This window comes from Porites lutea, chromosome 9 (assembly GCF_958299795.1).
Source record: "Porites lutea chromosome 9, jaPorLute2.1, whole genome shotgun sequence".
Classification (NCBI taxonomy): Eukaryota; Metazoa; Cnidaria; class Anthozoa; order Scleractinia; family Poritidae; genus Porites; species Porites lutea.
This window is the reverse complement of record NC_133209.1, coordinates 10,559,247-10,586,834: the sequence shown is the minus strand read 5'-3', so window position 1 is coordinate 10,586,834 and position 27,588 is coordinate 10,559,247. Positions and strand designations below refer to the sequence as shown.

The 27,588-nt window shown below is 38.2% G+C and overlaps 2 protein-coding genes across 3 annotated transcripts in view; one reads left to right on the top strand and one right to left on the bottom strand.

The window, feature by feature from the left end:
* The window catches only part of LOC140947767 (aminoacylase-1-like), a 19,403-nt gene extending 9,554 nt beyond the window's left edge, over positions 1-9,849 (bottom strand). Inside the window, exons 1-13 of the mRNA XM_073396954.1 lie at positions 9,716-9,849; positions 7,817-7,881; positions 7,095-7,202; positions 6,586-6,657; positions 6,198-6,220; positions 5,693-5,769; positions 4,769-4,858; positions 4,616-4,672; positions 4,439-4,512; positions 3,169-3,218; positions 2,480-2,543; positions 1,798-1,840; positions 833-870 (exon numbers count right to left, since the gene is read on the bottom strand). Of these exons, the coding sequence (XP_073253055.1) occupies positions 833-870; positions 1,798-1,840; positions 2,480-2,543; positions 3,169-3,218; positions 4,439-4,512; positions 4,616-4,672; positions 4,769-4,858; positions 5,693-5,769; positions 6,198-6,220; positions 6,586-6,657; positions 7,095-7,202; positions 7,817-7,881; positions 9,716-9,812 (858 nt within the window). The 5' untranslated portion in view covers positions 9,813-9,849. The remainder of the gene's footprint in view (positions 1-832; positions 871-1,797; positions 1,841-2,479; positions 2,544-3,168; positions 3,219-4,438; positions 4,513-4,615; positions 4,673-4,768; positions 4,859-5,692; positions 5,770-6,197; positions 6,221-6,585; positions 6,658-7,094; positions 7,203-7,816; positions 7,882-9,715) is intronic.
* A 223-nt stretch (positions 9,850-10,072) lies between these two features.
* On the top strand, positions 10,073-25,302 carry LOC140947559 (histone deacetylase 6-like). 2 transcript variants are annotated; one of them, XM_073396697.1, is made up of 20 exons: positions 10,073-10,200; positions 10,553-10,611; positions 11,328-11,359; positions 11,885-11,938; positions 12,755-12,842; positions 14,112-14,152; positions 14,648-14,747; positions 16,107-16,178; positions 16,576-16,601; positions 17,301-17,405; positions 18,148-18,216; positions 18,804-18,930; positions 19,285-19,350; positions 20,142-20,201; positions 20,745-20,834; positions 21,209-21,315; positions 22,979-23,046; positions 23,643-23,706; positions 23,957-23,985; positions 24,337-25,302. In XM_073396697.1, the coding sequence occupies exons 3-20, from the start codon at positions 11,352-11,354 to the stop codon at positions 24,345-24,347; spliced, it is 1,185 nt and encodes a 394-aa protein (XP_073252798.1). In that variant the 5' UTR covers positions 10,073-10,200; positions 10,553-10,611; positions 11,328-11,351; the 3' UTR covers positions 24,348-25,302. The 2 variants fall into 2 exon arrangements, with proteins under 2 accessions (XP_073252798.1, XP_073252799.1); XM_073396698.1 differs by lacking the exon at positions 10,553-10,611 and having other exon boundaries at positions 10,097-10,200.
* The last annotated feature ends 2,286 nt before the right edge of the window (positions 25,303-27,588 follow it).

Sequence of the window (27,588 nt, the reverse complement as noted above, 5' to 3'; positions counted from 1 at the left end):
AGGCTTAACAGGGAAGTTAAAAGAAACAGGACGACCTTAAATGATCAGACCACGATCACTTTCAAAGTTTTTCCGTCAAAAAATAAAGGCTTAGAAATCAGTTTCTCTTCAAGCACTGGCTCAAGGTCTGTTTCAATAAATGGCCCACGTAAAATGTCGTGTCTTTATGATAATTATATCATAAGCATTGAACAAACGTCTTTTGCCTTTTTGACACCTCATTAGCTCACGCAATAAAATGTAGCCGTGATGGTTATAAATCGTTTCCATCCTCTAAACCGACCATTACCTCTCACTTAAATTTTCATGGAAATACTAACTCTCTTCAAAAATTTTAAGAAGAAAAACTGTCAAAGTGGGCTTGTAAGGAATCGATCCTGCGCGTCCATTGCCCATACCGCTAAAACACGGTAGATTTGCTGAGCAGACCAATTTTCATTTACAGATCTTATAGCGACAACCCTAAAAGTAAATGAAAGCCAACCATTTCGAGTTAGTGCTTAACCCTGATCACTGTACTCATTAGTTAGCCCAAGAAGTTAGTTTATCACTAAAGCGGGAATCAGGAGAAATCAAAACTTTTTTTTGGTGAATAAGGTCGTTAATTTCCAGTGTTAAAACTGCTGCTAAATACCTATTACAAAATGTAGCCTGAACTACGCTCTAAGTTAATCGGAAGGTGTGAAAAGAAGAGCAAACGTGAAAAATAAATACATAAATACATAAATAATCCAAAACTAAATAAATGAATCAATAAACAAAAAATACGGGCCTTTCTTTTCACTTGTTCCGACTAACAGAGATACTGATCAGTAATCAGCCTTTTGAATACCTCAAGTTTCATTGTTGGAGTAACCCGAATATCAAACACTGAAAGGAGAAAAATTTGCTAAAATTAGAAGTAAACAAAAGTTATTAAAGATGGCGCATGCCACCTGAAGGAAAAAACAAGAAGAATGGAATAGCTAGAATACTAGACAGGTTGAATGCTTGGGTCTTTTCACCGCTGTCATTAAATAACCACCATTAAGGTTGGTTGTAATTATTAGTTGTAGTTGGATATAAGTTGGGAAAATTACTTGTAACCAGGAAAGCTCGTTGTTTTTAAGTAATGATTCGATATAGCGCCCGGGAGCTTTTTTACTTTTGGTAGCCTACATGGGAAGGCGCTTATTCGAGATAGAGCACTGGTTCGGGACAGGGCACTTACTTTGTTTTAAAGAAGCAACTGAATTTCCTAAACAAAACTTTTCTTTAAAAAGAAACAGCAATAAACAGAGGGAATTCTGAAACTCACTAGTCCATTCGACGTCGCGATAGTTGTGGAACTTTATAGACGAAGGCCACTGTTGTTGTACAGTGGTATTGGGTGAGTAACCACAGAGGATAAACAACGGTGAACTAAATCCAAGTCCTCACTCCCGAATATTCACTTCGTCTTAGTGGGTTCCAGTCCTCGCTCCTACTTATTCACTTCCGTGACGGTTCGAATACCTGTTCACACCGCACCAAAGTGTGGCACAGCTCCTATCCAATAAGTGACGCTCCACTTTCGAGATCGAAGCGGAGCAGCCTCACACCGTTACAGAATTTGCGCCGAAATCACCGTACTTATGTGTGAACAGAAGTACTATCCGGGATGGTTTCGCTACGGTGCAAGAGCTATTTGGTATAGTGTCAACATAACCTTAGGCCCTAGCCCTTTCGTTTGATAAGGGTTCGCATTCTTGACAAACGGGATAATACCGCTGTTAATCGGTCTAGTTTGTAACTCTCTTAGCAATAAGTATATCACACCTGATGACATTTCCGTTGGAATCACGTTGGGCTGAACTCCTCCCTAGGATCCAAACAGTAACAAGGTTACTCATTTGATTGCAATGATATTACACCAACAGTCAACAGAGAGAGGTTAATACCCTGTATATTTTTAAAAGGCCCCGTCCACACGTATTCGGATATTTTTGAAAAGGGTCCCCAGAGTGGAGTTTTTGGAAACGCGCGCTTAGCGTTTTCGTGTGGACAGACGCAAACGCAGGTTTTCGAATAAGATGATGCCATACATCGTACAGCGCATGCCTTGTGAGGGATGCTATCGATCGTATTTCCAGCTTTCGCGACGATTGAAATACGTTACATGTGGACGCGTATTTTTCGAAAACCGAGAAAAAAAAATTCCGTTTGGATACGTGTTGACGGAGATTAAGTCTCTTACAGAAAATAGACTGTTGTATTACACTTCACTGCTGCAGAAGATATACTGAAAAGAATTATTACATAACAATACTAGCAAAGCCCATATCAAGGGGTGTAACAGATTACACCTGCACTGCAGGCATTATAAAATTCTGCATTGCATAAAGCTGTACATCCTGTTGAGCAAGAATTCAACAGGCTACTTGCTCGTGAAAGACGGTAAATCATTACGGAGGATTTAGAAGACAAATCATTACAAGGCACTTAATCCAAGACACTTAACCTCAGTCATAGTCCAGTTAGTTGTGGTCACATCTCCTAGTCTTAGATCAGGATTTGCACTTAACCTTGAAAAAAAAAATCAGCATCAGTCATTTAGCCGCCCACTCTTCTCAGATTTTTTCTTAGGGCAGGAGGTGGTTGTACACAGACCTTTCACCGTAAGTGTTAGCCAAAGGCAAACTTATTTTATAGGTAAAATATGAAAACTTCTCCAAATAAGAATAGAATACTTCTCTCACTTCTCTACAACGGCATTATATGGGACAGAGCTATGAAGCAGAGGGTCCGTTAACCCTTGGCAAGTCCCAAGAGAAATCAAGATCATTTTTTCCCTGACTATATCTGCTATATCAATTCATAATCAAGAGAAAAGGTCAGGAGATTTGAAAAAATGATCACCAAAGGGAACATGCTTAGATCTTTCATCAAATTCTCTCAACTAATTCTTTCACGAAATGATAACAACATTTCACAGAAATTAATACTATTGATAGAGAGTGAGGCACACCATTTCCTGTACATTTTTTTACAGAATATGATAGGCACAACACTAGGCACTAAAAGATTAAATACTGAGATCCTGTTTTCTATTAAATGGAGTCATGAAGTCACACCCCTAAATACTGACATCCTTTTTAAGAGAATACAAGGGGGAGTCGATTAAAAGAAGAAAGAAACGAGTATAAATACCTCTTCTTCTGTTCTTCTCTGAAGGCCATAAATGACTGAACTACTTTACTCTGTAAACAAGGAAAACATTAATCAACTGAGAATACTATCAATCCAAACAATAATAATAATAATAATAATAATTATAATAATTATAATAATAATTCACTCTCTAATGTAATATGTAACTTAGAGTTCAAAATGACGGTTGAACCAAAGTGTAAATCAGAATTATTGTCAACTAGTAAACCAAAATTACAATAAAAGATATATATTGAGGACATGACAGGTAAGTCACTCATCCACGCTGTAGGTTGTGCTAACTTCCAAAATTAATTGTACTAGGGGCTCTTAGTCAGTCAGAGATGAGACATGGTAAGTACAATATAAAAAAAGTATGAAATAAGTCATACAGAGGGTTATGCTCTAGCGTACCTGATGAAATTCTTTGGCAACATATACTTTTCTTTGCTTTAAGGACTCATACAGAGTAACTAGGGAATACAGTACTCAAAACTTGATCTCCTTGCAACTACTCTCATAACTGCCAAGCTCTAGTTACAACCACCTTTGTGAAACCTCGTTTGAATGCAGTGACTTAAACTTTGTAATGAAAAGCTTTCATAAGCGACGGCTCCCTTGGAGACTGCAACCACTTTTGGGATTACCCAACTGGACTTTAAAGCTCTTGTAACCAACCTTTCAGAGTCTTATTCATATAACTCACGATCAATCAACAGTTTAATGAAACTACACATTACGCTGATGGTCTAAAGCATTGAACGTAAAGTTTAGCCGTGTCTATATCAGATATAAAGACGCTCATCAAACATTAATTTCTTTTGTTTTATATTTATGAATTATTAATGAGTTTCTAGAGCTCTCGCAAGTGACCACCCTATAATGTTTTACTGTGCAGATGCTTACGAGAGCTCAATCTCGTAAGTGACCAGCTTGGGTTACGACCACTTCTTTCGAAATTTCCGAGGTGGTTGCTTTTGAGAGCTTCAGCTGTAACTATTATCTTTTCCACTAAACATTAAGGCTTAGAATCCAAGATTAAATTTTGTAGTAGAAGAGCTTTTAGGATGCTCTAGAGCACAACCTTGATTAAAGTGAGCTGGTAAACCTTCAGTTTTACGATTATATCGCGGATCTAACATAGAACTGTAACCAACATGCAAAACTGCTATATAGTCTCCTGTGCAGCTGTTTTTGTCTTGTCACACAAACCTCTGAGTGATGAGACAAAAATGGCTACATAGGAGACTACTTGACTGCCAAAACTTACCATCTTTTCACCTGCAGTACCCTCAATAAACCTGGACCCATGCCCTGGCGAACCTTTGCATGTCACTTTTACCCCTAAGTTGACATAATAATGAAAAAAATCAATATTAACAGCAAAAAACTGCAATCATTTCAAAGTACATTTTAATAAATTAATAACTGAAATTCGGTCACTTACACAATACTCCCCTTTCTCCATAAAATATTGTAAATGCTTCTGTTGGGTTTGCAAGCCCTGATGGAATTGAATAAAAGCAATGAATAAAAAGATTATGGATAGAGAAAGGAACCATGTGGCCTTTTAGAGCTAATGATGCACCCAAGGTCATACCTTCATCCAAAGCAAAGCCAACATTCAAAGATTTAAAATCATCCAATCCCACAAATACATTCATTCCACTTGATCCTCCAATTTCTTCATCTGGTAACCAAAATAATGAAAAGAAAGAAAATATGTCAGTCAAGGTTCACACAGTAGAAGTACTTTGAGTATGCAATGACTTGGCTGTTGCAAAACTGTCAGTTTTATTTTCCATAGTTATACCTCCCAGCTAAAGAATTATTATAAAACCAAGTTTGAAGATCTGTTTGTTTGGTTCTTCAAATGTTTCTTCTAACCTTTCCTTAATGCAAAACTATTCAAGATTGTGACAGCATATGCCCCTTGTTATCTATCAACATTTTTTTTTCACGCCGAAGTTGCTGAATCTCTTCCTCTTATTTGAATCGTTATTTCAGCCCCAAACAGTCAAAATCCTCAAACTCTGAGTGAATCTCAGGCAAAGAAAATAATAGAGCATTTGGATAAACTGATTGGGGACAAAGAAATCTTTACAGGCCCTGGTACACAGCAATCATGTGACGGATCTAGTAATGCTGCATATGGCATGAATATTAAACAAAATATATGAAAAAAAAACTCTGCATGCAGATATAACTTTTATTGCAGACAGAATATGTCGAGTTCCTTTGCCATCTTGTTATGGTGAGCATATTAACAAAGGTACCAGCCTTGTCAGTTTTTACCAAGATGGTGCACTGCCAAACAAATCCTCACACTGTACCAGGGTCATAAGGAAGTTAAAATCCCCTGGCTAACATGTAGATCTCATCAAAATCCTGGGTATAATCTGTCCAACCCTCCTCCCACCACACCATCCAAGGGGAAAGACATTGCTCCATGCATGACACTTCTATTGACTATAGCTTTTCCTTAAAAAAAAATGCTCTACACTAACTTTAATTCAAAAGTTACCTGGAACAAAAGTCATGTGTACAGTTCTGCGAAGGGTTACTCCTTGAGACCGTAACTTTCTAACAGCCTCTATGTACCTTTTGTGAACAAATGAAAGACAAATATTAAATAAAAAACTGTAAGGTACCACCTTCTTCATAGCATTTATTAATGACGTCTTTAGGAATTTGATCATGATGACACAGTATTTGACTTGCTCAGTAGGGATCGGAAAAGATAAAGGGAATCTTGGAACCTGAATGGCTTACCAAGCAGGCATGATGCATGAGGTCACCCACTTTGTAACCTCAAGAAAAAATTTTCTCTAGACCATATTATTTAAAATAAACCTTGATGAACATAAACAAATACAAAAAAGGCCAAAGTCTAGCCATGTTAGCCTTATGCTTGGTGAATAAATGAAATAACTGGTAGAAGAAAATACAGTTTATCTATCCTACAACACTACAATGTACAGGAAGTGCTATAAGACTGTTTAAGTTACCACAATTTCTTGAGCACTTACTGGATGCCAACACATTTCATATCCTGAAAAGAAATGTTTGAATCAGAAATAAATTTAGAAAGGCTCTAAATCAACTACACATATCTGTTACAATGAATCACCAACAGTAAAACTTATAATTTGTCATATTCAAATTACCATTTTTCATATTTTGCCTTGAATTCCATTTTAGTATGCATGCCCATGTTAAAGGTTTAAATAGAACACTGTGCCTAAGTTGGCAAACTTAAACAGTACATTAATGATGGAAGGACAACTTAAAGGATTTAGGAGGTAAAACTGTGTACATTTGAATTTTCCCCAAAACAATTTTCCTGACATGCTGTAGAAGGAATTTATATATCTTATTAGTGATATTAATAATTTTTGTTAAATGCAACTTGCAAACCTGAGTTCCTCTGGCATAAATATCACCATTCTCAGTCTTGTGCGCAGAGAAAGGATCATAAGTCCAGTGTTCCTACGATAACAAAGTAAGTTTAGGTATCAGTTTCATCTATGCTCTCTAAGCAATCATATCACTGATGTCTGGTAAAGAATATTTATAGATTTAAAGGGAAGAGGCCGGCTTACAGTGTTGTTCTGTGACTGGTCAATTTAGTGAGCTGTCTTATGACAGTTTTGCCCACTCAGGCTCTTCAAGCACGTTAACCAAACTTCAGACAAACCTACTACACTTACTAACCACATGTAAGTTACAGTGGTTGATTTTTTTTCCTTTTACTTCAGATGCTATAATTGGCCTGAGTGGCCTGTTGTTATTGAAAAAAATCTTCAAAGAAAATTGGTCCTTAATAAGGATCTCACAAAAATTTTGCAGCAATGTTTACTTTTCAGTTTCAAAAAAAGTTTGGTCTTACTTTTTTCTTAGGTAGCTATTGAACTGAGTAAACTCACTGGAAATACTGGAACAACATCAATGTGGCTGTTTAACATCATGGACGGCAAGCTTGGGTCACTTCCTTCCCATGTTATAATAGCTGCTGTGACTTTACCAGAATCCGTCTTATGTATGACAGACATTAAGAAGAAAAAAGTAGTTAAGCCATAATAAATTGACATAATTTATACTCTATTATTTAAAGATTCACTGCAGTGACATTGACATGACAAGGTGATCACAAAAATGCTTGGATCCACAACTGCATGCAGCAATTGGTGGCTCATAATTGGGCACGAGGGATGATTGCTGCCAATTTATACTGTTACATTCCTGGTAGTCAGATCAGTGAAAGTGGTATATTAAAGGAAAAGCATGCACTTGCAATTTTATACGAGATGGCTAGAATGTTGATATAAACTGGTAGGTGAAAGATATAGTACTGTCAGTGTTTGCCTGGGCAGAAAAGGAAGTCAGGCCTACAGTACCATTCTAAACACTGCAGAACAACCAAAGCACCCACACTACTGTTATCAACAAAGGTTGAGACCAGCTCCTGTCTGAATACTGCAAATCTTGCTTCCTATCAGAATCTAGAGAGTCCATCAGAGTGAAGTTACTAAAATTGGACTCTCCATTGTTTTAGGTTCATCAAAGTTACAATAACAGCTCAGGTAACCCCGCACTAAATGGCTTGGTGCAGGATAAAGGCTACTATATATCAGTGAGCAACACTTACCCTTATACATTTAAAAGGAAGATCAAGTTCTGCTGCTATCTTCTGTAGAAAGGTTATAGCACTCTCTGATAAAAAAAGAAGATTTACGTAAGGTATAACACTGTGCAGATGAGTTGCTGTACGGGTCAAGCAGCACCTCACTGAACGGCTCACACAATTGGCTGTGAAAACAATAGGATAACCACACAAACAATAACCCTAACCCTCAACATAAAAGGCAATATGTGTTGTTTTGCAATATGCGTTTCTCACGTTTTCTACCTAAATGAAGTTTATGGCTCGTCAATTCCAAGAGTGCCCATCCCCACCCCCATCCCCCTCTCCCTCTAAGCATTGTCATTTTGTTTTGGAAAAGCTGCAAATGCTCCACAGTGGGGACAGGCATCCATATAAAAACCCCACAGTAAGGCTTAAAAATAGGATGCAAATGCCCCACCCCAGGACAACATTAAAATTGTATTTTCCAGTAGAAAGGCTGCAAATGGCACATTTTTGCCCCTAGCTGCTAGTTATAAGCTTAATTATAATTGCAAAAAAAGATCACATCCATCTGATTAATATCAATGACAGTGACTATAAACTAGATTATTTTAATAATACCTTTCTTATGTTGGATATTTTAATTTATAAAATAACTAAGATAGTACGTGTGCTCTGATTGGCCGAGAGCCGTGTTTGCATGAGAGTATGTAAACATGGTTGTGGCGTCAAGTTGTTTGGCTTTTCGCGCGCTAATCACACAAGCACCAAATTTGAAAAAATTTTTCGAGTTCAAAACTCGACAAGTTTACTTTATTTATCCATTCCTTCGTCGGCTGAAACATGGAAAATCGTTACAAAGAAGGCGAGTCAATTTTTCTTCGCTTAAGCTGACATTTTAAGCGAGAAAACTCCGTATTTTGCAAAGCATTGTGTTGCAAAACAAGAACTCATTACGCGTGCAAGACTTTGTGGACAAGATTTTGCGACTGGTAAGAATTTCTCTTTTAATCAGTGCCATAAAAAGAGTTTTGCGTTTTTTTCTAGGGAAAGTTATTTTAAAAAAGCAATAGAAAACTTTTTTCCTGTGTTTGCATAGCCTGATATAAACACGAGAGGGGGTTGGGAGAATTCGAGACAGTTATGCAAACCCGAGACGAAGTCGAGGGTTTGCATAACCGTCGAGAATTCTCCCAACGCCTCGAGTGTTTATATCAGGCTATGCAAACACGGAAAACGTTTCCTATTGCTTAAATAGTGAAATTTATGATAACAAACAACCGTGAGCTTAACATGAGTCTTTTCTCATCATAATGGAACCGTTTTGTCAGCGTATTAATTTACCAGTACCAGTGAAATGTATTGCAGGTGGCCTGGGGAACTGGACGTTTTGAGGAGGGTGCATGCTCATACAGACATCTCAAGAGTTTAGCATCTCAGTAACCATTTATATATTGGGCCACTATATGAGCTTCTGTGAAAGACGTTACAATAAGGCCCTGTTTTAGGCCATTCCATTTTTTGTCTGAACCCCTCCCCCCTTTCCTTTATTGAGGTGCACTGAAATCCTAGAGAGAGGAAAGCAGATTTCAAGAGTCATTTCTAAAGGTGTACTCACCTACCTCAGGAGGGGGAAAGACTGTCATCGCCACTGACTTTTTTAAAAGGGAAAAATCCAACTTCAGGCGGGGGAAAGGGGCCCGCCACTCACCCACAAATTCTTGAACATTACTTGGAACGTGGAGCATTCCTATTCTTTTGCTACTAAAAGTGGCCGGGTATTGTAAATTTAGAGCTACCCGCCGCAAGGCGCGCGTAGGTCGGACATCAAATAAATTATATAAACGTTTCGTGACTGCTATTGATCCGATTAGTTCTCTAAATGAAGGATTTCGTTTAAGAAATTAATAGTAAACTTACCATAATCTGGGTTTGGTTGTACCGTTTTTATTTTAAGATACTCCCTAAAAACTGTCACGGAAGGATCTTCACCAACTTTTGCTCGCTTTGCCGCCATCTTGCTTCGGAGTGCGCGTGACGCGCGTGGTGCTCATGTACTTCAGTCACGCGCTTTCTATCTACCCTACCCCACCCCGCTAATAAATACATGGAGAGCTTTTTCTCTCATCTGTTTTTATTTCAACAAAAGAAATCCGAAAAAAATGTGATGCCGTCTATTTTGCTTGCATTTTTTGTAAACAGTGAAGATAGCCTAAGTATATTTCATACTCCTCTAAAGAGAAATGTTTCTTTTTTTCTTGCTTTCTTCCCCCTACCCTCGGTCAGTTACATTTTACCCTATGTCCGATTCGATTCACAGAAAGGTTTCTTCTCTGTTTCTGCGCGGTTTCTTTCTTCCTTGTCTCCTTTTTGGACGCGTTTTCTGCGGATAACTCAATACCAAGGTAAGGAAATTAACAATTGATGTTGAGTATCATGGATTTTTTATGTAAGCGCTGACAACTCGCGGATCATGCAGAATTGGCAAAGGGAGAATTTTCCATCGTCGTCGAGTTGTTTCAGGATGCACAGGAAATTGTCTTGTGGAATCGTTCGATGCAATTCAAAAGACGATTTTTATACGGCACATGTGTTTATATAAAAACTGAACATTTTAATAAACAGTACGTACAGAGTGTGACTGAGACGGGTTTGTGGAAATTGAGAACAATGAAAACATATATTGTCTATTTGGGTGCACAATAATGATTTCAGTGACCTGTGACGACGACTGTGTTTAATTTGCTGTAAACTTAGGTCAACTGATCCTCGCCTGCTGTGATACCAACGCAGACAGAACAGACTTGCCGAGTCAGGTGAGGGAAGCAATGCTCCGAAAACGATTCCATCCCATTATTAGGCCTGAAGTCCTCAGAGCACTCGTCTTGCTCCCGCAAGGGGAGGCCGAAGGCCTCGCGAGGTCGCGGTGAAAAAAATTCATGGTCGCGGAGCGGCGCGTGGGTCGTAGCGGCCTGCAAACTCGAGTGGCCCATTTATATTGGTATGTCAAAATCTGTAGGTGCCACTGATCAGGTTAAAATGTAAACTCTTATAAAACTGCACCAAAAACATCTTACTCTTTACCATTTGCCCACTTTACAGCGGCTTAAGACAGCAAAACTTGGAATTTAAATTAAATGATTTTTTCATCTTTCCTCTCAAAGAGTGTACATAGTTAAATGCACAAGGGTGGAATTGAAAATTTGGTAAAACTAGGAGTAATTGGAGCTTAGGAGAGTGCGTTCAAGATGCTTGTTACCTATTTAGATAAATAAAAATGCAAAGACGATCAAGAAAAAGATGAAAAACGCTTTATGAAAACTGGAATGCATGACCAGGAATCACCACAGGAGCATCAAAGTGAGGCTCATTGTGTGCTAATGCCTCAAATCGAGGCAAATGTGTGCTGACACAAATGCAATCTATGTTAAATTTGGTGCTGTTGTGTTTTCACAGTTATGCCACCAGAACAATAGTTATTAATTGTTTTGTTTTGATTTTTACTTTTTGTCTTGGTAATTTAAAAAATCAGAAGGTCAGTGAGACTAAAGAAAAGATGAAAAGGTAGGAACAATTATTTTAGCCATAAAATGATGGCAGATTGTATTTAACTACATTTGCTTTATTTTTAAATCATATACATTTGTTCCCGTCCTTCATAAATCAATTTTTTATTAATTGTGTTAATTATGCACTAAAACAAGTGTTTTTTGAATGTAGGCAGTGTCAAATGTGACTAATCATGTTTTACAACATATTTTATGCCTTAGACAGTGCCCAGAGCTTTTAAAAGCCAATGAAGATTGTTCTTTGTCTAGCCCAGACCTTACATCATAACATACAAGACATGAACAGAGTAAATTATTTTTTAGCAAAATTAACCATTTAGAAGGACAATATAACTTGTGTGTATCTGATAGACAGCTACAGTGTCCTAGACAAAGGACGAAGCAACATGGTACATTTACGGTACAAAGCTAAGAGACTAAATTACTACAATAGTTACAGTACATGTGATGCCCCACAGGGCCAGAAGAATCATGTTTAAACTGCATTTAACAATTAGAGGTTGTAAAACTTTCTTTTCAGGACTGGAATTGTCTTTGATGAAAGGATGAAGAGGCATTTTAATGTGTGGGACAAGTAAGTGTAATCATCAATGAAATACAAGTTAACATTTAATAGTTAACAATATTTATTTGCATAAGGCAGCATTGCCAAAATGTCAGTTAAGACTCGTTTGAACAGCATCATTTTTACAATTTTCAAATTAGCATTAAGTAGCTTCACTGTGCGGGGAATTTAATTTTTATTTGCTTCTCATTTACATTATAAAGATAGATGGCATTGCATAGAAAAAAATAAATAAATAAAGGATAGTAGAAGAAAAATACAGCAATTCTGAAAGTACAAAATGAATAATCAATAATAATTAGTTACAACATATCCTGACTCTTGTTTCCTTTTCTTGAAAGTTTCGAAAACAAATAACCTTCATGTATTTTTTTACAAATAGAAGGATCTACGTTATTAATAAGGAATAACATTTTGTCTTGTTCATTTATAGTATTAAAGATGGAATATTTTGACATTATTTCAGTGAACCACAGTTTTTGAACTGCATGAAAGGAAAACTGATAGGCTTAGTATTTTTTTGTCATAAAGGTGACATCCCGTGGAATGTGGCCTGTAAAAGATTCAAACCTTCCTGGCCAGGAAGGCTAATGAGCACAAAAAAAAATTTCCTCAGGAGAGGTATAAATTGATAATCCCGCAAAATATTAGAAAAACAAAAACATCATGTAAAGTAATTTTAGATATTAAAATAATTTGACCTGCCTGGAAGGCTGGGTACATTGTACACCCTTTTAGTATACATGGGGGTTCTTATTCAGTTTACAGGTATTGTACTATTATACACCACTGTAAATGTTAAAAAGACTTCCTGGTATTTCCTAGAACTCATCCAGAGGTCCCTGACAGGATTCAACGGCCATATGACAAACATAAAGAATATGGTCTTTTGGCAAGATGCCAGGAAATTCCTGTAAGTTCTACATGGGCACAGAAAATGTTCAAATACGAAAAATATTGCTCTATATTGTTAGACAGGCCTAGGCATAAAACCTATTACAAGTTACTTATCATTATCATTATTTTTTTTATTATTTATAATATTAATAATGTTATTATTATTATTATTATTATTATTATTAATATTAATATTATGGTATCTTAAATATTGATGTATACCACATCCGGGTCTGGTGGGTAGATTTCTACAGTAGTTGCATGAATATTTTTGAATTTTACTTCTGGGTTTTTCAAAAACACGCAAACTCTGAAGTTCAAAAACTAACTACAGATTGTGTTTTTTGTTGCCGTCAATCATCTTAGTGGACCTCTAGGGAAACACAAAATTAACTAAAGTGATTGGTGGATTTTGGTCTGTTTTGTGTGTTTCTGTATTTCAAGGTTCGTTGCTTGTGATTGCAATAATGATAAATGGCAGTGAAAAAATGCAATTGTGAAGGCGGCTTTTGAACTTAATAGAGTTTGCGTGTTTGTGAAAAGCACAGTAACCCTGAATGAAGGTTAACTACCTGGGCACGATGACAGGTCACTGTGCTTGAAAACTGTGATCATTATGCATCCATGTATCACATGAAAAGTGATTAGCAAGGACACACTGCAAGGAATATAAGGGCATCATCCTAGAAGATAATTCCCTCCCATGTTACATCCAGGGCTTTCATTAAAATTTCTAGTTGGTGGATATAATTATATATGGTTCAAGTTGGCGGCGAATCAAAATTTTTGTTTGGTTCTATTTTTCATCTATACTCCTACAGAGTTAGACGGGGTCATGTCATAATGGCCGGGGAAAATCCATGGCCCCCGCCCCTTGATGACAGCCCTGTAAATCTTGCAGCTCCTCCACTTACTGCTCGCATATTACTTATGCCATGCATTTAGACTTCTAACTTTCAAGAAAAATAGTAACCCAGTTAACAAATTGTACCTTGGTTTGAAAAATAATGGTAAACCTTTTTATTGGTCAGAAGGTCTATAACGTTAGCCATCGGCCTGACCCTAAACTCCTCCCCTCGAAAATAATTTGCACATTTTTCACACCACAACCATGCTATAAAAAATTGCAAGTATTCAGCCTTATTATATCTTTATGTGCATTAAATTAGAAAAATAAATTGGCAAATAGTTACATTAAATTAACTAAAGTAGCATGCTTTATTAATATTATTGTAATTTTTTTGCTATAAAAATAATAATTAATATTGTTGTTTACCTTCTCTAGTCCAGGTTTGCTTCTGATGAGGAGCTATTAAGTCTTCACAGGTATGTGAAAAAAGTCATTTTCTTACAACACTAGAGAGCATGATTTACTGTAAGGTGAAGAATCTGTTTCTTTTACAAGTTTGTCAAAAGAACAATTGCATAGCTCATTTATCAAGGCTGTCATTAAGGACCGGGTGCCTGGGGTTTCAACTGGTGACTCTGTTGGTGGCACCCAGCTACTTTCATAGGAACCAAACCAAATCCCTAACTGTTAGATTTGCAGTCAAACTGTCGTATTAGCTGACAACTTGAAACCTTAGTGACTGTCAGCCCTATATATGTTTACATAATCAGTGTATGAACTCCTTAAGCAAACCAAAACTGGAAAGGAGAGATTGTTATAGCTGCATGTCATATTTGTTTTTTTTGTTTTCATTTCTATGTTTTCTGTCTTACTTTCTAGGGAACATCCCTCTGCCTTTCCCATTCCCACCTCCGCCCCCCCCCCCCACAAAAGACACTGTTACCTTAGCAACAAACATTTTACTGTTTTAGTGAAGGCCATATTAACAAGATGAAATCAACAGAGACCATGACAAAAGAAGAGTTGTATAACACAGCAGCTTGTGATTATGATTCTATTTATTTGAGTCAGGTGAGGATTGTTTATAGTGATTATCATGCTACTGGGGATATTTAAAATGATGCCTACAAATTTGTGAGAACTTTGGACTGCAAAACAGTCATTTCCTTTCTTAAAATCGCTTTTTGCAAGGCACCAAGGGCTGGTATAAATGTTTGTTTAATGCAGGCAAGCTTTATTCATGTTGGCCCTTTGTCCTTTTCATGCCGAACCAGTTAGCAATTATTCCACAAGTGCACGTTGGATATGCGATGGTAGATAGCCAATGAGCCATGTAGTGCAGAGTTAGCTACAATCATCTCATATCCAACAAGCGTAAGTGGAATAATGATGATATTGTTTTATCAAAAACGCCCACAAAATATCGAGAATTCTTCCTGACTTTATTTGTAAAAACAACCGATTTTCAGCTTATTTTTAATTTTGAGCAGACCCATACAGTTACCTTATTTGGAGAGCATGGTATAATGGCTCATATACCATGATGGCTAAGCCAATCAGAGCCCTAGAATTGCATTATCCAATAATTCAGTGTTTAGTAATTACTGGTATACGGTGAAGTGCTGTGGTGGGCTGTGCTTGTATGAACACAGTTTTCAGATTTAAAGGAGGGCTATTGAGTGAGTCACCAGTTCAGTCAATTGATATAATTTTGGTCACAGTAACAAGGTGTTCATTTAAACTGGGTGCAGTGGTGCATAATAAAGTATAGATTTGGCCAAGGCCCAAAGCAAAGCTCTCGAGGGATCTTTTAAGAAATGTCTTTCTCAAGTAATTCAACTTTTGCAAACATTTTGAAAGTAAACTGAATTTCACTTTAAAAATGCACCTGAGCCTGCAATCACTTTAAAACCAAAAACTGGTCAGTGGATAATTTTACAAAAATACATGACCTCACTGCCCATGTACCAGAGCCCACGATACAATTATGTGACACTGGTCAGCAGATACCCTTTTTGACAGCTGTCAATTGACAATAATAGGGATGTCCAATACCAAGTTAAACTTTGATAGTATATGTCTTGGATTACCAGCTAGTATTAAAGTGTGCCACATCCTCTGATATGAATGGGTGAATGGGTGGAGGTACGGACAATTTTTGCATGCATAGATAACGAGAGGTCCACTGTAATGTTAATATATAAATGTTCTTGAAAAGCAACTATTTAAATAATTTAAATGCAACAAAAGGGGATACCTGGTCTGTTAATTTAAAGATCATCTGTAATTTATCCATGTCATAACCCTTTCAACAGTGCTGTATTAGCTTTATTGTATTTTGATAGTGTTGTATACATGGCGATCAACCAACAATCTTAGATAGAACATCTCATACAATCAAAAGCATTTTTCATTTCATTTTTGTCATAGAATGCCCATGAATGTGCTCGTCTTGCTTGTGGTTGTACTCTGTCTGCAGTGGAGGCTGTTGTAACGAATAAGGTGAAGTAGATGTTCTTTGTATTACACTCTCACTTAGTTAAGGCCATAAAAGTGTTCCCTCGTAGGCAAGAAATTGTGCGGGAATTTCCCTTTTTAAAACCAGTTGTCCTGCATGAAATTGTTCTCGTTCAAGTTGCTGCAAAAATCGCCCCATGTAAAAGAATCTAGGAGTGGAACTTGGATTCTGGATTAAGTGGGATTCCGGATTCCTTGAGCTGTATTCCGCATTCCAAAGCCCAGGAGTCCGGATGCCACAAGCAAAATTTTCGCTGATTCCAGAATCCGCATTCCCTCACATGGGGCGACGAAAAGATCAAAAGTTTCCGTTTTCCTTTCATTTTGGCCGTTCAGGTAATTAAATAAGGTTATTAACTCGTGCATGTTTTCTTTCCCTCAGGTTCAAAATGCAGTGGCCATTGTAAGGTATTATTAATTTTTTCTATGTACAGTTAAAGAAAGAAAATTGTGCAAAGTTTTAAAACAGCCCCATATAGAGTAGTGAAACGGAACACGGTCAAAAATGAGACATATTTTTATTGTCACATTTAAGATGGCAAACTATGATAGTAAGGTTTACAAACTCCTTGGGAAAGGTTTGGAGACATCCCCAATATTCCCTTCATTGATACATAGAGGATATTACACGGTGGCGCGAAGATATGAATTTTATTTTCGAGTGGCAAAACAATATTTTACGAACGAGCGCAGCGAGTGAGTAAAATATTGTTTTTGCCACTCGAAACTTGCCACTTGTTTTTTATTATATAGACAAAAAGACATCGATAAAATAATAGAGGGAAATAACCGAAATTACGTCATCGATAAACTCACGTGTGAGATTATGGAAAATAAACCACTCGGGTCCCGGATGTAGTTTTTATGAATTTTACGAGTGGTATATTTTCCAGTAAAACACTCGTGTCTATATAATAGAGAGATTTAATGTTTAGTATGAATTCATTTAGTATAGCAGCAGCCGATAAGGACTGCAATAAAAAAGAAGTACATGTAGCATTGATCATTCTGACCAATCTATCAGAGTAGAAAAGATGGACAGTGCTATAAAAACTACTGCAAGCTTCTTTGATTTGATTTGTCGTTGTTGTTATTGTTTTCTGTCAGACCGCCAGGTCATCACGCCGACACAGATTTTGCCATGGGTTATTGCTTTTTCAATAATGTGGCTATTGCTGCGAAAATAGCGCAGACTAGATGGAATGTGAAGAAGTAAGAATGCCTTTTTTATATAACGCAGTGTTTGTTGGAGAAGTTCTGTCCACTTTACGCAAGGATATTCGTCTTATTTTTAGCCCGACTTGAACGGTGTAGAAATCGCAAGAAGGTTTGGCACTTGCCAACTACACGGCACGGTTAATGTCCGCTTGGATAACCTACATAGAGAGTCGCGTATTTTGACAAAATACACCGATACCAGAAAAAAAAAAAAACAAACAGAAGTTGTTATGTATAAGAGAGGCCTTATTGCCGTTAAACAACAGAAAATGTCGCACCAAAAAAAAAAAGGGAAAGAAAAGAAAACGAAAGGAAATCGGACATTCGACAGACAGACGTTTTTGTTTGTTTGTTTTTCGAGAGTTTGGGGTGGGGTGGGTAAGAGATCACTAGTGCTCGTGGTGGCGTACTACTGAGTCCTTCCCCCCCCCCCTCCCCCACTTCGTCCTTTCTCCCTTTCGGCCTATGCCCACCCTATCGATCGCATTTTTACCCTTCTCGATCTTCCTCTGCTCTCAATGTGAAACATGGCGACTACAGGTTATCTGTTTACTCACTGGCCCCAGAAATTCACTTTAAGGCTACCAATGCTGTGGTGGTTGAAAGCAATGCTAGAAAGTGAAAAAAAAACTGTTTTGCCATTTTATCGGCGAAATAAGAACAGTCCCTTTTGAAAACCCGTTAACTCGAGAATATCAATGAATGGACTTCGCTGATCAGTATCTGTTGCAATTAGGGTGCTCATTGTGGACTGGGATATTCACCATGGTAACGGAACTCAGCATCTTTTTGAATCTGATCCGAGGTATGTATAATATACTGACTGACAATAGAAGTAGTGATAAAGGTGTTTTGTAAGGTAATTTTTTTTGGTTTTTATCACGTGTGTATCGTGATGAAATATTTTTCAAAAAAAATGTTATGCAAACCATGCGACAACTTCTTGACATTCACTTCACGAAACTATTCTTAGGCTAATATTTAGGGTTTGTTCTCAGTTTGGACGTACTTTTCGTTGTTATGGCAGTGGTGCAGCTCTCCGAAACCGGAAGTAGCGTCTAAACTAAGCTTTCTTCAAAATTTTTCCAATTTGGAACTAGTTCGCTGATTAAATCCAATAATTCTCCACCTCGTTTTAGAAAACCTTATATGCTTACTTAGGTTTTACAGAAAAGAAAGCAAACCGAGGAATGTCTCGTACGGAAAACGTGGCTACAGAGATCTCCTGGGAGCTTTTTATGCCGCTCAATTTGTAACTGAATCGAGTGAATTGGTACCTTATCGGCCACCGCAAACAAATCCAAACTTTCTTTTAGCACGAATGGTCCCACTAAATGTTTGTTATTACCTATCTGACTGACCACTTGCCTGTCTTGTTGTTTTATTTCCTAGCGTTTTGTACTTTTCCATACATCGATACGATCACGCGCAGTTCTTCCCTTTTTCCACAAGTGCCAATTATGATTTTGTTGGTTGCGGAGATGGAAAAGGGTACACAGTCAATGTGCCTTGGAATACGGTAAATTAACAGCCTTATACTTTTGGATCGGTGTCAGTTGTGTTAAATGATTTGCCAGGTGCTTGAAAATGTTTCAGCATATCAATAGGGTTGCTAAATAGGAAACATTTTCTTGAAGAAGAAATGTCTTTCATGTTCTTTCTAAATTCTTTGTTCTCTAATGGATAATAGGTCTTTTTAGAACCCATGGTTCTCTGAATGAAGTTTTGTTAGGAGTTTTAAAGTTTAAGTAGCCCATAATGCCTCTATCGGACAACGTATTATTTGAACGGAAGAACTGTTCGTTGCTAATGTTTGCTCCCTCACTTTTGATTGATTGTAAAATTCAGTTGTTTATTGTTATTTCATCAACAGAAGCATATGGGTGATGCTGATTACCTTGCTGTATTTCATCATATTCTCCTTCCTATTGCTTACGAGGTATAACACCAGTGTGTGCAGGCAACTGCTCTGAGGACGAGATTTGTTTTTAAGTTATTTTCGCGTATTATAAAAAATAGACACCTCAGACGGCATCATTTTCCCACCAGAAAACTAGCACGGTTATTTTTATTGAAGGAGGTTAAGCATTGTTGTTGTTGTTGCTCCGAGCGCAAAATGATAAAACGTCTAGCATTTGATAACTTGTTCCTGCCACTACGACATTCTTACTAAGACTCGTAGTAGAATGACAACGGCGGCTATCTCGCTTTCCCCGCCAAAATGACGCTGTTTCACGCGCGTGTATTAGGTTTTTTGGGGAAAATTTCGTCCTCGTAGTTAGCCTGCAAGAACAGCCGACTCTCCTCGCCTCTCTCCTCTAGTGATGTCTCGCCAGGAGGGACGTCTGCGCCTCAGCGACAGAAATTCCATACTGATGACGTAAATCAATGTTTGTATAATGATTCCGGTCGGTAGTCATGGGTTTCCAAATGTAAATTTGTCGATTTTATGTTTCTCGTGTTCGATTATGGTAAAGTTTTACATTTGTCGTTTGTGACCGTTTTTCTTTTGTCTGTCGTTCGTAAGAAATAGCTAAAACAATGTAACTACCGTATCGGCCAAGCAGAGCTTCTGACCAGATTCTGAACAGATTTTACACGTCATCAGAAGGGAATTTCTGTCGCTGGAGGTGCAGACGTCCTTCCTGGCGAAACGTCCCTAGCGAACGGGGTTACCATTTGGATGGAAATAGGTCTTAACGAATGCTTACATCGTATTTCTATTTTCAGTTTGATCCTGATCTGGTTTTGGTGTCAGCCGGATTTGATTCCGCCCTCGGAGATCCAAAGGTGAAGTTTTTCCTGAAAACTTTCGTACATTAAAATCAAATGAAAACAAAACAAAACAATACTGAACGACAAAAATTCTTTAATGAAAAGCCTTTTTGCCATTTTTGGCACGCTTATCAGAACACGAGCGTGGAATCAAAAACTTGATCTATAAAGACTAGACGGACGGAGGGAGAATTTAAGATTTACAAGATTTAAGTTTTTCAACACAGTGGTGCTAAAAAACTACCGAAAGTTAATTAACACTTAATGAAGAGTATGTAAATATAATGCCGCATGAATAGTCTTGACTTTATCACCCGATATATTATTGAATGGACCATACTGTGAAACCTTTTCGCCAACTCTTCGTTGCAAAAACGATGAATTTATCTCTAGTTTTAACTTTCGGACTAAACGCAACTTATAGAAGATCATAGGAAGACAAAATGTTTAGACTCTGTTTCCGTTGGTATTGGAAGATCTTCAGTCTGTTGTCCCCAATTAGCTTCGCTTCTTTACGAAAAAAAAGCCTGTCATTTTCTTTTCCTTTTTTTTATGCAGGGACTGTGTGATGTGACTCCTGAGGGTTATCATCATCTTACGAAGTTGTTGATGAATTTAGCAAATGGAAAAGTAGTCGTTGCCCTCGAGGTAAAGCAGTTCACAACTTTGTAGTATTTTTTTTACGGGCTATGCTTAAATATCCATAATAGAAAGTAGATACATCGAATCAAAAGATTGTAAGACAGTGTCTCAAAGAACCTCTCGGCTGTTGATTGAACTAGTTTGAAAGACGTTCTACTAGTACGTTGACGTGCGTCGTAGTTTATAAAGATCTGTTGTATGTATTAATTACTTCCAAACTGGGTTGATTAGCTTTAATATTCACACCTGGCTCCGGTTTTTGATGAAATTCTCGTCCAGTTCGCAATAGATCATTAGATTGTGTGAAGTTTCGATTTGTGAAAGTGAATGTTGTGGATTTGCGTTCCTATTACACTCAGCTGAAAACTAATTCCTTACAGGGAGGATACAATCTCACTTCCGTGGAGGAATCCATGTGCGCCTGCACTTCATCTCTTCTTGGAGACCGGTGTCCTCGATTCAATGGGTCTATGACACCCTGCGACAGGTAACATGACGTAAACATTCGATTGACCGTATTCCTGAATAAGAATACACAGAATAATCCGCTTTAGTAAAATCCAACCAGTGGTTTATTATCAATGCTGCATTCTGATTGGTTGAGCTACTACTAGGCTATATGTTATAGCCCACTAGTAGCGAAAAGCGCTGGCTTTGTGGCGGCAAAAAAGGACTAAAGTCTAGCTTTAACTAGCTAAACATTTTTTATTCTCGTTAGTTTTGACTAACTAGTTGGATTTTACTAAAACAATTATTCCTCTCGCCCTCATGGCCTCTGACTCAATAGCCCATTCGGCCTTCGGCCTCATGGGCTATTGACTCAGAGCCCATTCGGGCTCGAGGAATAATTGCTAATTATTCTTTGGATTAAAGGGCTATTTCAGTTTTGGAATAAGGGGAATATATTACACACTTTCTTCTCCAGGGAGGAGAATGCTTGGAATAAAAAAAAATAATGAGGTCACTTTCCTCGCCTCGTGGCTAGATTTCACAGCTAGCAACGACGACAGCAAGGAGAACCTATAAAAAATTAAACCAATAGGGTTTATTAAGCAAAACAACAACTTTGCCCGTGCATCACGCTTTTTGGTGCATGTTTTTTCCGTCACTGCACGACTACGACGTGAAAGTGCCTTTCACGTTTTACGGAGGACATAAACAGGCAGGACGAATTTTTTTTTCTTTTAAAACTCAAGTGTGATCCCCAAGAAATCAACTCCAGGTAAATTCGCCTACATTTGACTTTTTCAGCGCGTTGGATTAAACGCGACAAAATTTGAAAAAACGCGAATTCAGTTTAAAAGTGATGTTTTCGTTGTCGTCGCCGTCGTCTATGCTAAAGCTCCCTGATGAAAGATTTAAACGACGAAAATGAGAAACTCCGTAGAAAATCCTACCACTATAATTGAAGAAACCTTTTGGGCATTTTTCCGTACAGAAAACTATTAAATTTCTTACTCGGCGTTATCTGTAATGCAAACATGTAATAGATCACCTGCGCTCATTGGTGCGTTCGACTGATCGTATTCCGGAATAAGACTTATAAATCTCTTCTACCATGATTTTTGGACCATTTAATCAGAGTAATATATAGATTTAGCCAGGGCAAAAGCAAAACTCTCTTTAATATTTATAATTTATTTAAACAAAATATAAACTATGATCGTGTAATGCTGAAGAGGCGGTGAAAACGACGAGAACGGTTAAAAACAACAACTTTGCACGTGCAGCACACTTTTTTATTGTACATTTCTTTGCCGTTGTGTCACCCTTTGTCCGGGTTGCCATGCAATATATATATATATTTTAGCTTCATTATGTTTTTATTTATTGATTAATCATTTCTCGGGGCCCACATTGATAGCAGTTATTTAACTGAAGTGGTTACCCTGTATAAATAAGTTGTTTATTATTATTTATTATTATTATTATTTACCGCCGAAACTCGTGGGACGCGCGAAGTGCAAAATTTTACCCCAGCTTACACGAAGGGGTGGGCCTATGTACGGACGATTTTGTCAGAACCAAAATTTCTTGGATGCATGATAACCAGATTTTCTCACCCATGGTGCTCCGCAATTAGATATTGTAATGCCATAAATGTCAGAGCAGAGCAAGTTTCATTTTTCATTTGTCGCTTTATTCTGCAGCTGTTTTGAGACGATCATCAATGTTATTGGTGAGCACAGCAAGTACTGGAATTCGCTTAAGATTACTGGTGAGTGAGATTCGAGTGAGCTAGAACAAGCTCCAGAAAGATGTCGTGTCACTAGCGCAGCACATAGAGTAAGACTATAATCCCCGACTGAGTTTGAACCATTGACAATCACAACATCGGTCACTGCTTCCCATGTACTGGGGAACCTTTGCTCACACTTTTTTTTCCTCATTAGCAAACGCTTCTTGTTTTCTTATCAACTTTCAAAACTTTGAGTTTTGAATGCTTACAGGGACATGGCCCAATAACCCTTCTCTGAAAAAATGTGGTTCATAAACAATTTTGCCTCCATAAATTTTGGATCTTCTTATGCCTGCTCAGAAACTCTTGGCGGGATACGGTGTTATTGTTAGATGTCATGTGACCTCGAAGTAACTAATCAGAGTGCTCACTATTCAGTATTGAGGAAAAAATTCTAGCCATGTAACAGTCGTCACCGTGTCACAAGCGCCGCACAAACTAAATATCGGAGTCCAAATTAGTGAGATTTGTAGAGTAAGCGACCGCTGCGAAGGTTTGAAAAGCAGGTTGAAGTACCTGGTAACTTCGAACATGAATGCCCTCTTGATGTCTAATTTTTAATTGTCCTTTCTCAGCTCTGCTAAATAAAAGTGAGAAAAACATCGAAGGTGGACCTACTCAGGGAAAAAAGGAAGTCATGTAAGTTATTGACTGTACCAATAAAGGAGTAAAACACAATTGCGGCTTTTTTCAAACGCGCTATGCGTCGCGGCTACAAGAGCTCGCAACACTCGACACCAGATCTTTCTTTGCTTGGCTTGCCTGCTTGCTTGTTTTTCGTCTCCTATCGAACTAAAGCTATCGCATTAGTCTACTCAAAACCTGTAACAGGTTTGTTACTTTGGGGTGTTATTGTACATTTCTTATCGTCTTTTTTTTTTTCATTTAGCTGCCCAAGAATACCGGAGGACTTCATAGGTGAGTTTTATTTCGGATTATGAGTTGCAGGCAGTTTTGTTGAGGATGACGAACTCTTTGTACTAGTTCAGGCATATAAAGAGGCCCTTAACTGATGGCAAAGCTAAAGAAGGTTTAATTTTTCGTTAGCTGAATTATTGTTGTCTTAAAGCTCGCGAATGAGAGATCCTGAAACAGGCCAAAAACCGTCGAGACCCAGCAGTCACTTGGGTCGGGAGAAAGGGCGCGACGAACGTTTTCAATCCATAGGCGGAAACCTCAGTTTCGTAGCTCCTTTTCTCCCGACCCAACTTGACTGCTCCGCGAGGAAGGCCAAAATCCTAAGGACTTTCCTTTTTCTCATTGTTTTAGCCACATGCTGAAAATAGGGTACCTCGCATCGCCCGTATCAGTGAGAAGCCATAAGGGAAACGTTTGTTCTCTGGATTTGGAATGAGGTCAAGTTTTTAACGAGATGATATGATCGCAATACAGCGAAACACTCAAAATGAATCAGTTTTGGCAAAGTACTCACCGGTTAACAATGAACAGACAGATAGCCAGTCATACGACGCCACCACTGGTTTCCCTCCGCTAAACGACGTCTGAGAAACAACTCCAGAAATTCCATGATGACGTGTTACTGCCCAGATCTGGGTAGTGCTTCTGATTGGTCGTGCCGCGTGGGAAATTTGGTGAAGCACTACCTTGGTCTAGTTAGTCACACGTCAGCACCGGAAACCAGTGATCGCGTCGCTAAATATCGGCTGATTTCTCAGGCTGCTAACAGAAAAGCATTCAGCTTTTCTTTTGTTTTCAGAGAGATCACCAAAAGAAGATAAAAATGCAGATTAAACAGTTTTTCTGCATTTTTTTAACGTTATGGTCATGGATTAATTAAAGAACAGGCCGCACTTTTTATTGGTTTACTGGCGAAAAAACCCACGCGGGATGTTTTCAATGAGTTTATTGGTGTTATAAACTATAGGTTTCTGGCTGATCATAACGCGCGTACTGTCTCAGTTATTTTATAATTTTGAATATTTATTGAAAAAGGGGGTTATTTAATTTGTTATTTAAAAAGTTTGCGTGCTGATTATTGAGTTGCCTGATTGTTTTCCTAAAACACTGGAATTTTAAAAATTAATAAAAATGAGAAAATTCTCCCCTGTCTGCGTTCCTACTTTTCCTGGAAATTCCTTCAATTAGAATGTTGTTGTATGGCCCTAATAATTTCCTTTCATGATTGTGTTTGTTATTTGTGGTGAAGGAAAAGAGGTTGTTGAATTCATTCCTTTAGGAAGAAATTATCTTATAATTAAAAATTTTTAAGTTTGAGTTCTTGGTCCTCGATTTGTAAATTATCCTTAGCCCCTGGTCAAAAGTCGAATTTCACATGTGAGAAAGCTAATGGTAACGAGCAAAATCTGTTGTTAGCATTACATTATGTTCACAAGTGAAGTATAAGCCATAAGCTGAAATGATTTCATGCTAAAAAGCTCACTGCTATTATGAGAAATAGCTCTGAAGGTCAATGAAGGGCCTTTTTTCTCGCTTTTCACTGTGCATGATTCTTTAATTTTTTTTTTCTCAAAAATTTCTCTTAAATTTTCTAACCAGAGTCCTTACTAAACTGGCAATGGAAGATCATCAAGGTTCCAATCTTTCTGTTGGCTGGCGTAAAACCTTCCTGGGATGCTTAACCCAATTGTCTGCCAATTGTCTGTCTGATTCACGAGTTTCGTCTGACACCTCAAGTTCTAGACAGCGAGCGGTCATCCTTTTTTCCTCCGGGCCAGGCGCGGGGAGCGAAAAAGTTAAATATGCAAATTAATGTTTCTGTCGCCCCTCGTGCGTGCCCTCGAACTACTGTGACCCAGAAAAGAAAAAAGAAAATGAGAGACTGCTCGTAGTCTACCTAAGCTCTTGTTAGGGTCAAATCGTTTATTAAGTAACATCCTAAACGTTGCAGCCAGGCCAAGTTAAGAGCATCTTAGAAGATTCACGATTTTCGGGTGTCAGTTGGATTTTGGATCTGAAAAAATAATCGCGGCAAGTAGTTTTTCCCGTAAAAATGAGGCCTACCACGTCGTCAGTTTTAACTGGTGGGTACGCGCGAGCGTAGACACGAGTTATTGCAGGGACAGGACAATGCAAATGAGTTACTCACTCACTCGTAGTCTCTCGTAATTAATCGGGTCCGAACTCGACAGTGCGAAGATCTATCGTTTCCGAAGAAGGACGCCCTCGCCGAAGTTCGTTGGGATCAAAGTCCTCGCTGACGCTGCTAAGACTGTTTTCTTTGTGGCAAATTTTCTACAGCACGGTTAGAGGTCTTACCGGATTTAAGACACGCAGGAGTCTTTCAAATTAGTACAATGGTTGACTTGGGGATTAGACGAGGAGAAGAGCATTTGCTCTTCGAATCCCCAAGATCACGGGGGGGGGATACAAATTCCAGCTGGCTGGAAAGTGAGAAAATGTCATGCTATGCTATTCTTTGAGAACCTGTATGAACCGAAAACGAATCGGCTCGATCACCGTTGCCGGCGGAAGTTCCATAGAAAAGGCGGTAAACTGAAGATTTTTCACCGCCGTTATGTAATCACCCTTAGTGGTGTAGTAGCGGTGAGGAGAAGTCGCTTTGAGCCAAAGGTGTGGGGTTCAACTCCTCTGTAGCACTCGTTCTTTTTTTCTTTCGTTTTCCTTTTGTCGTTATTTGTTTGTTTGTTTGTTTTTTTTTGGTTTCTTATCTTTCTTTTCCCTTTTGAATCTGGTAAAGCGGAACGAAGATAGTATATTTTATGGATCAACCATCTGAATACAATTTACTGTGGGAAAACCAGAGTTGATAACCATTTGACCATTTTATAAACAACGTACCCACGGGTTGACGATAGTCTTCCTTTGATAGAGATATATTACAGTTAAGATATATGGGTCATTGACCAAGCGTGAGGACAAAACGGTTATATATTGATCAAGTTTTTCAGTTTTCAGTGCTCATAATAAGCGTCTGCCAAAATTCGTGGTTGGAGAGAAACAAACACTCAGTAGCGTACTTCTAGTGTGCTAAAGATTGTTAAAACAGTTTCAGAAGCACTACTTGCAGGATAGTTTAGAAATCGATGGAGTTAGGGCTGGAAGTTGAGGAAAATTTTGGCTCAAGCCTGGCCGTTATCACGCATGGCAACGTGGCTGCTCAAGTCATTGAAAACCGTGGCACCGAACACGACTCTACTCGACTCGTGCCTGATGTGAGCAACAGAAATCCTTCCAATCTAAACTCTTTCTTAGAGAAGGTATGCCTTTATATCGGAGCCCTGATCTTGTTCATATTATAAAGATGTAGCCTGGGACTAAGTTAGCCTGATGTCTGGCCAGGGTGATTTTGGGTCGAAAAACTTCGAGTTCGGGTTTGGGAAAAATACCAATGCTAATATCTCACCGCAAATTTGCACTAACGCGCTGATTTTTGGCCCAGAGAGGCATCCTGTTCCCCTATCCAAAGATCTAGCAAATCCGGTAACTTCTAAAATTCCCAAATATGTGACGTCATACTTCTTTACTCCATTGATGCCCTCATGTAACCTGCCGAATGACACAGGTTTGCATAGGTTTACG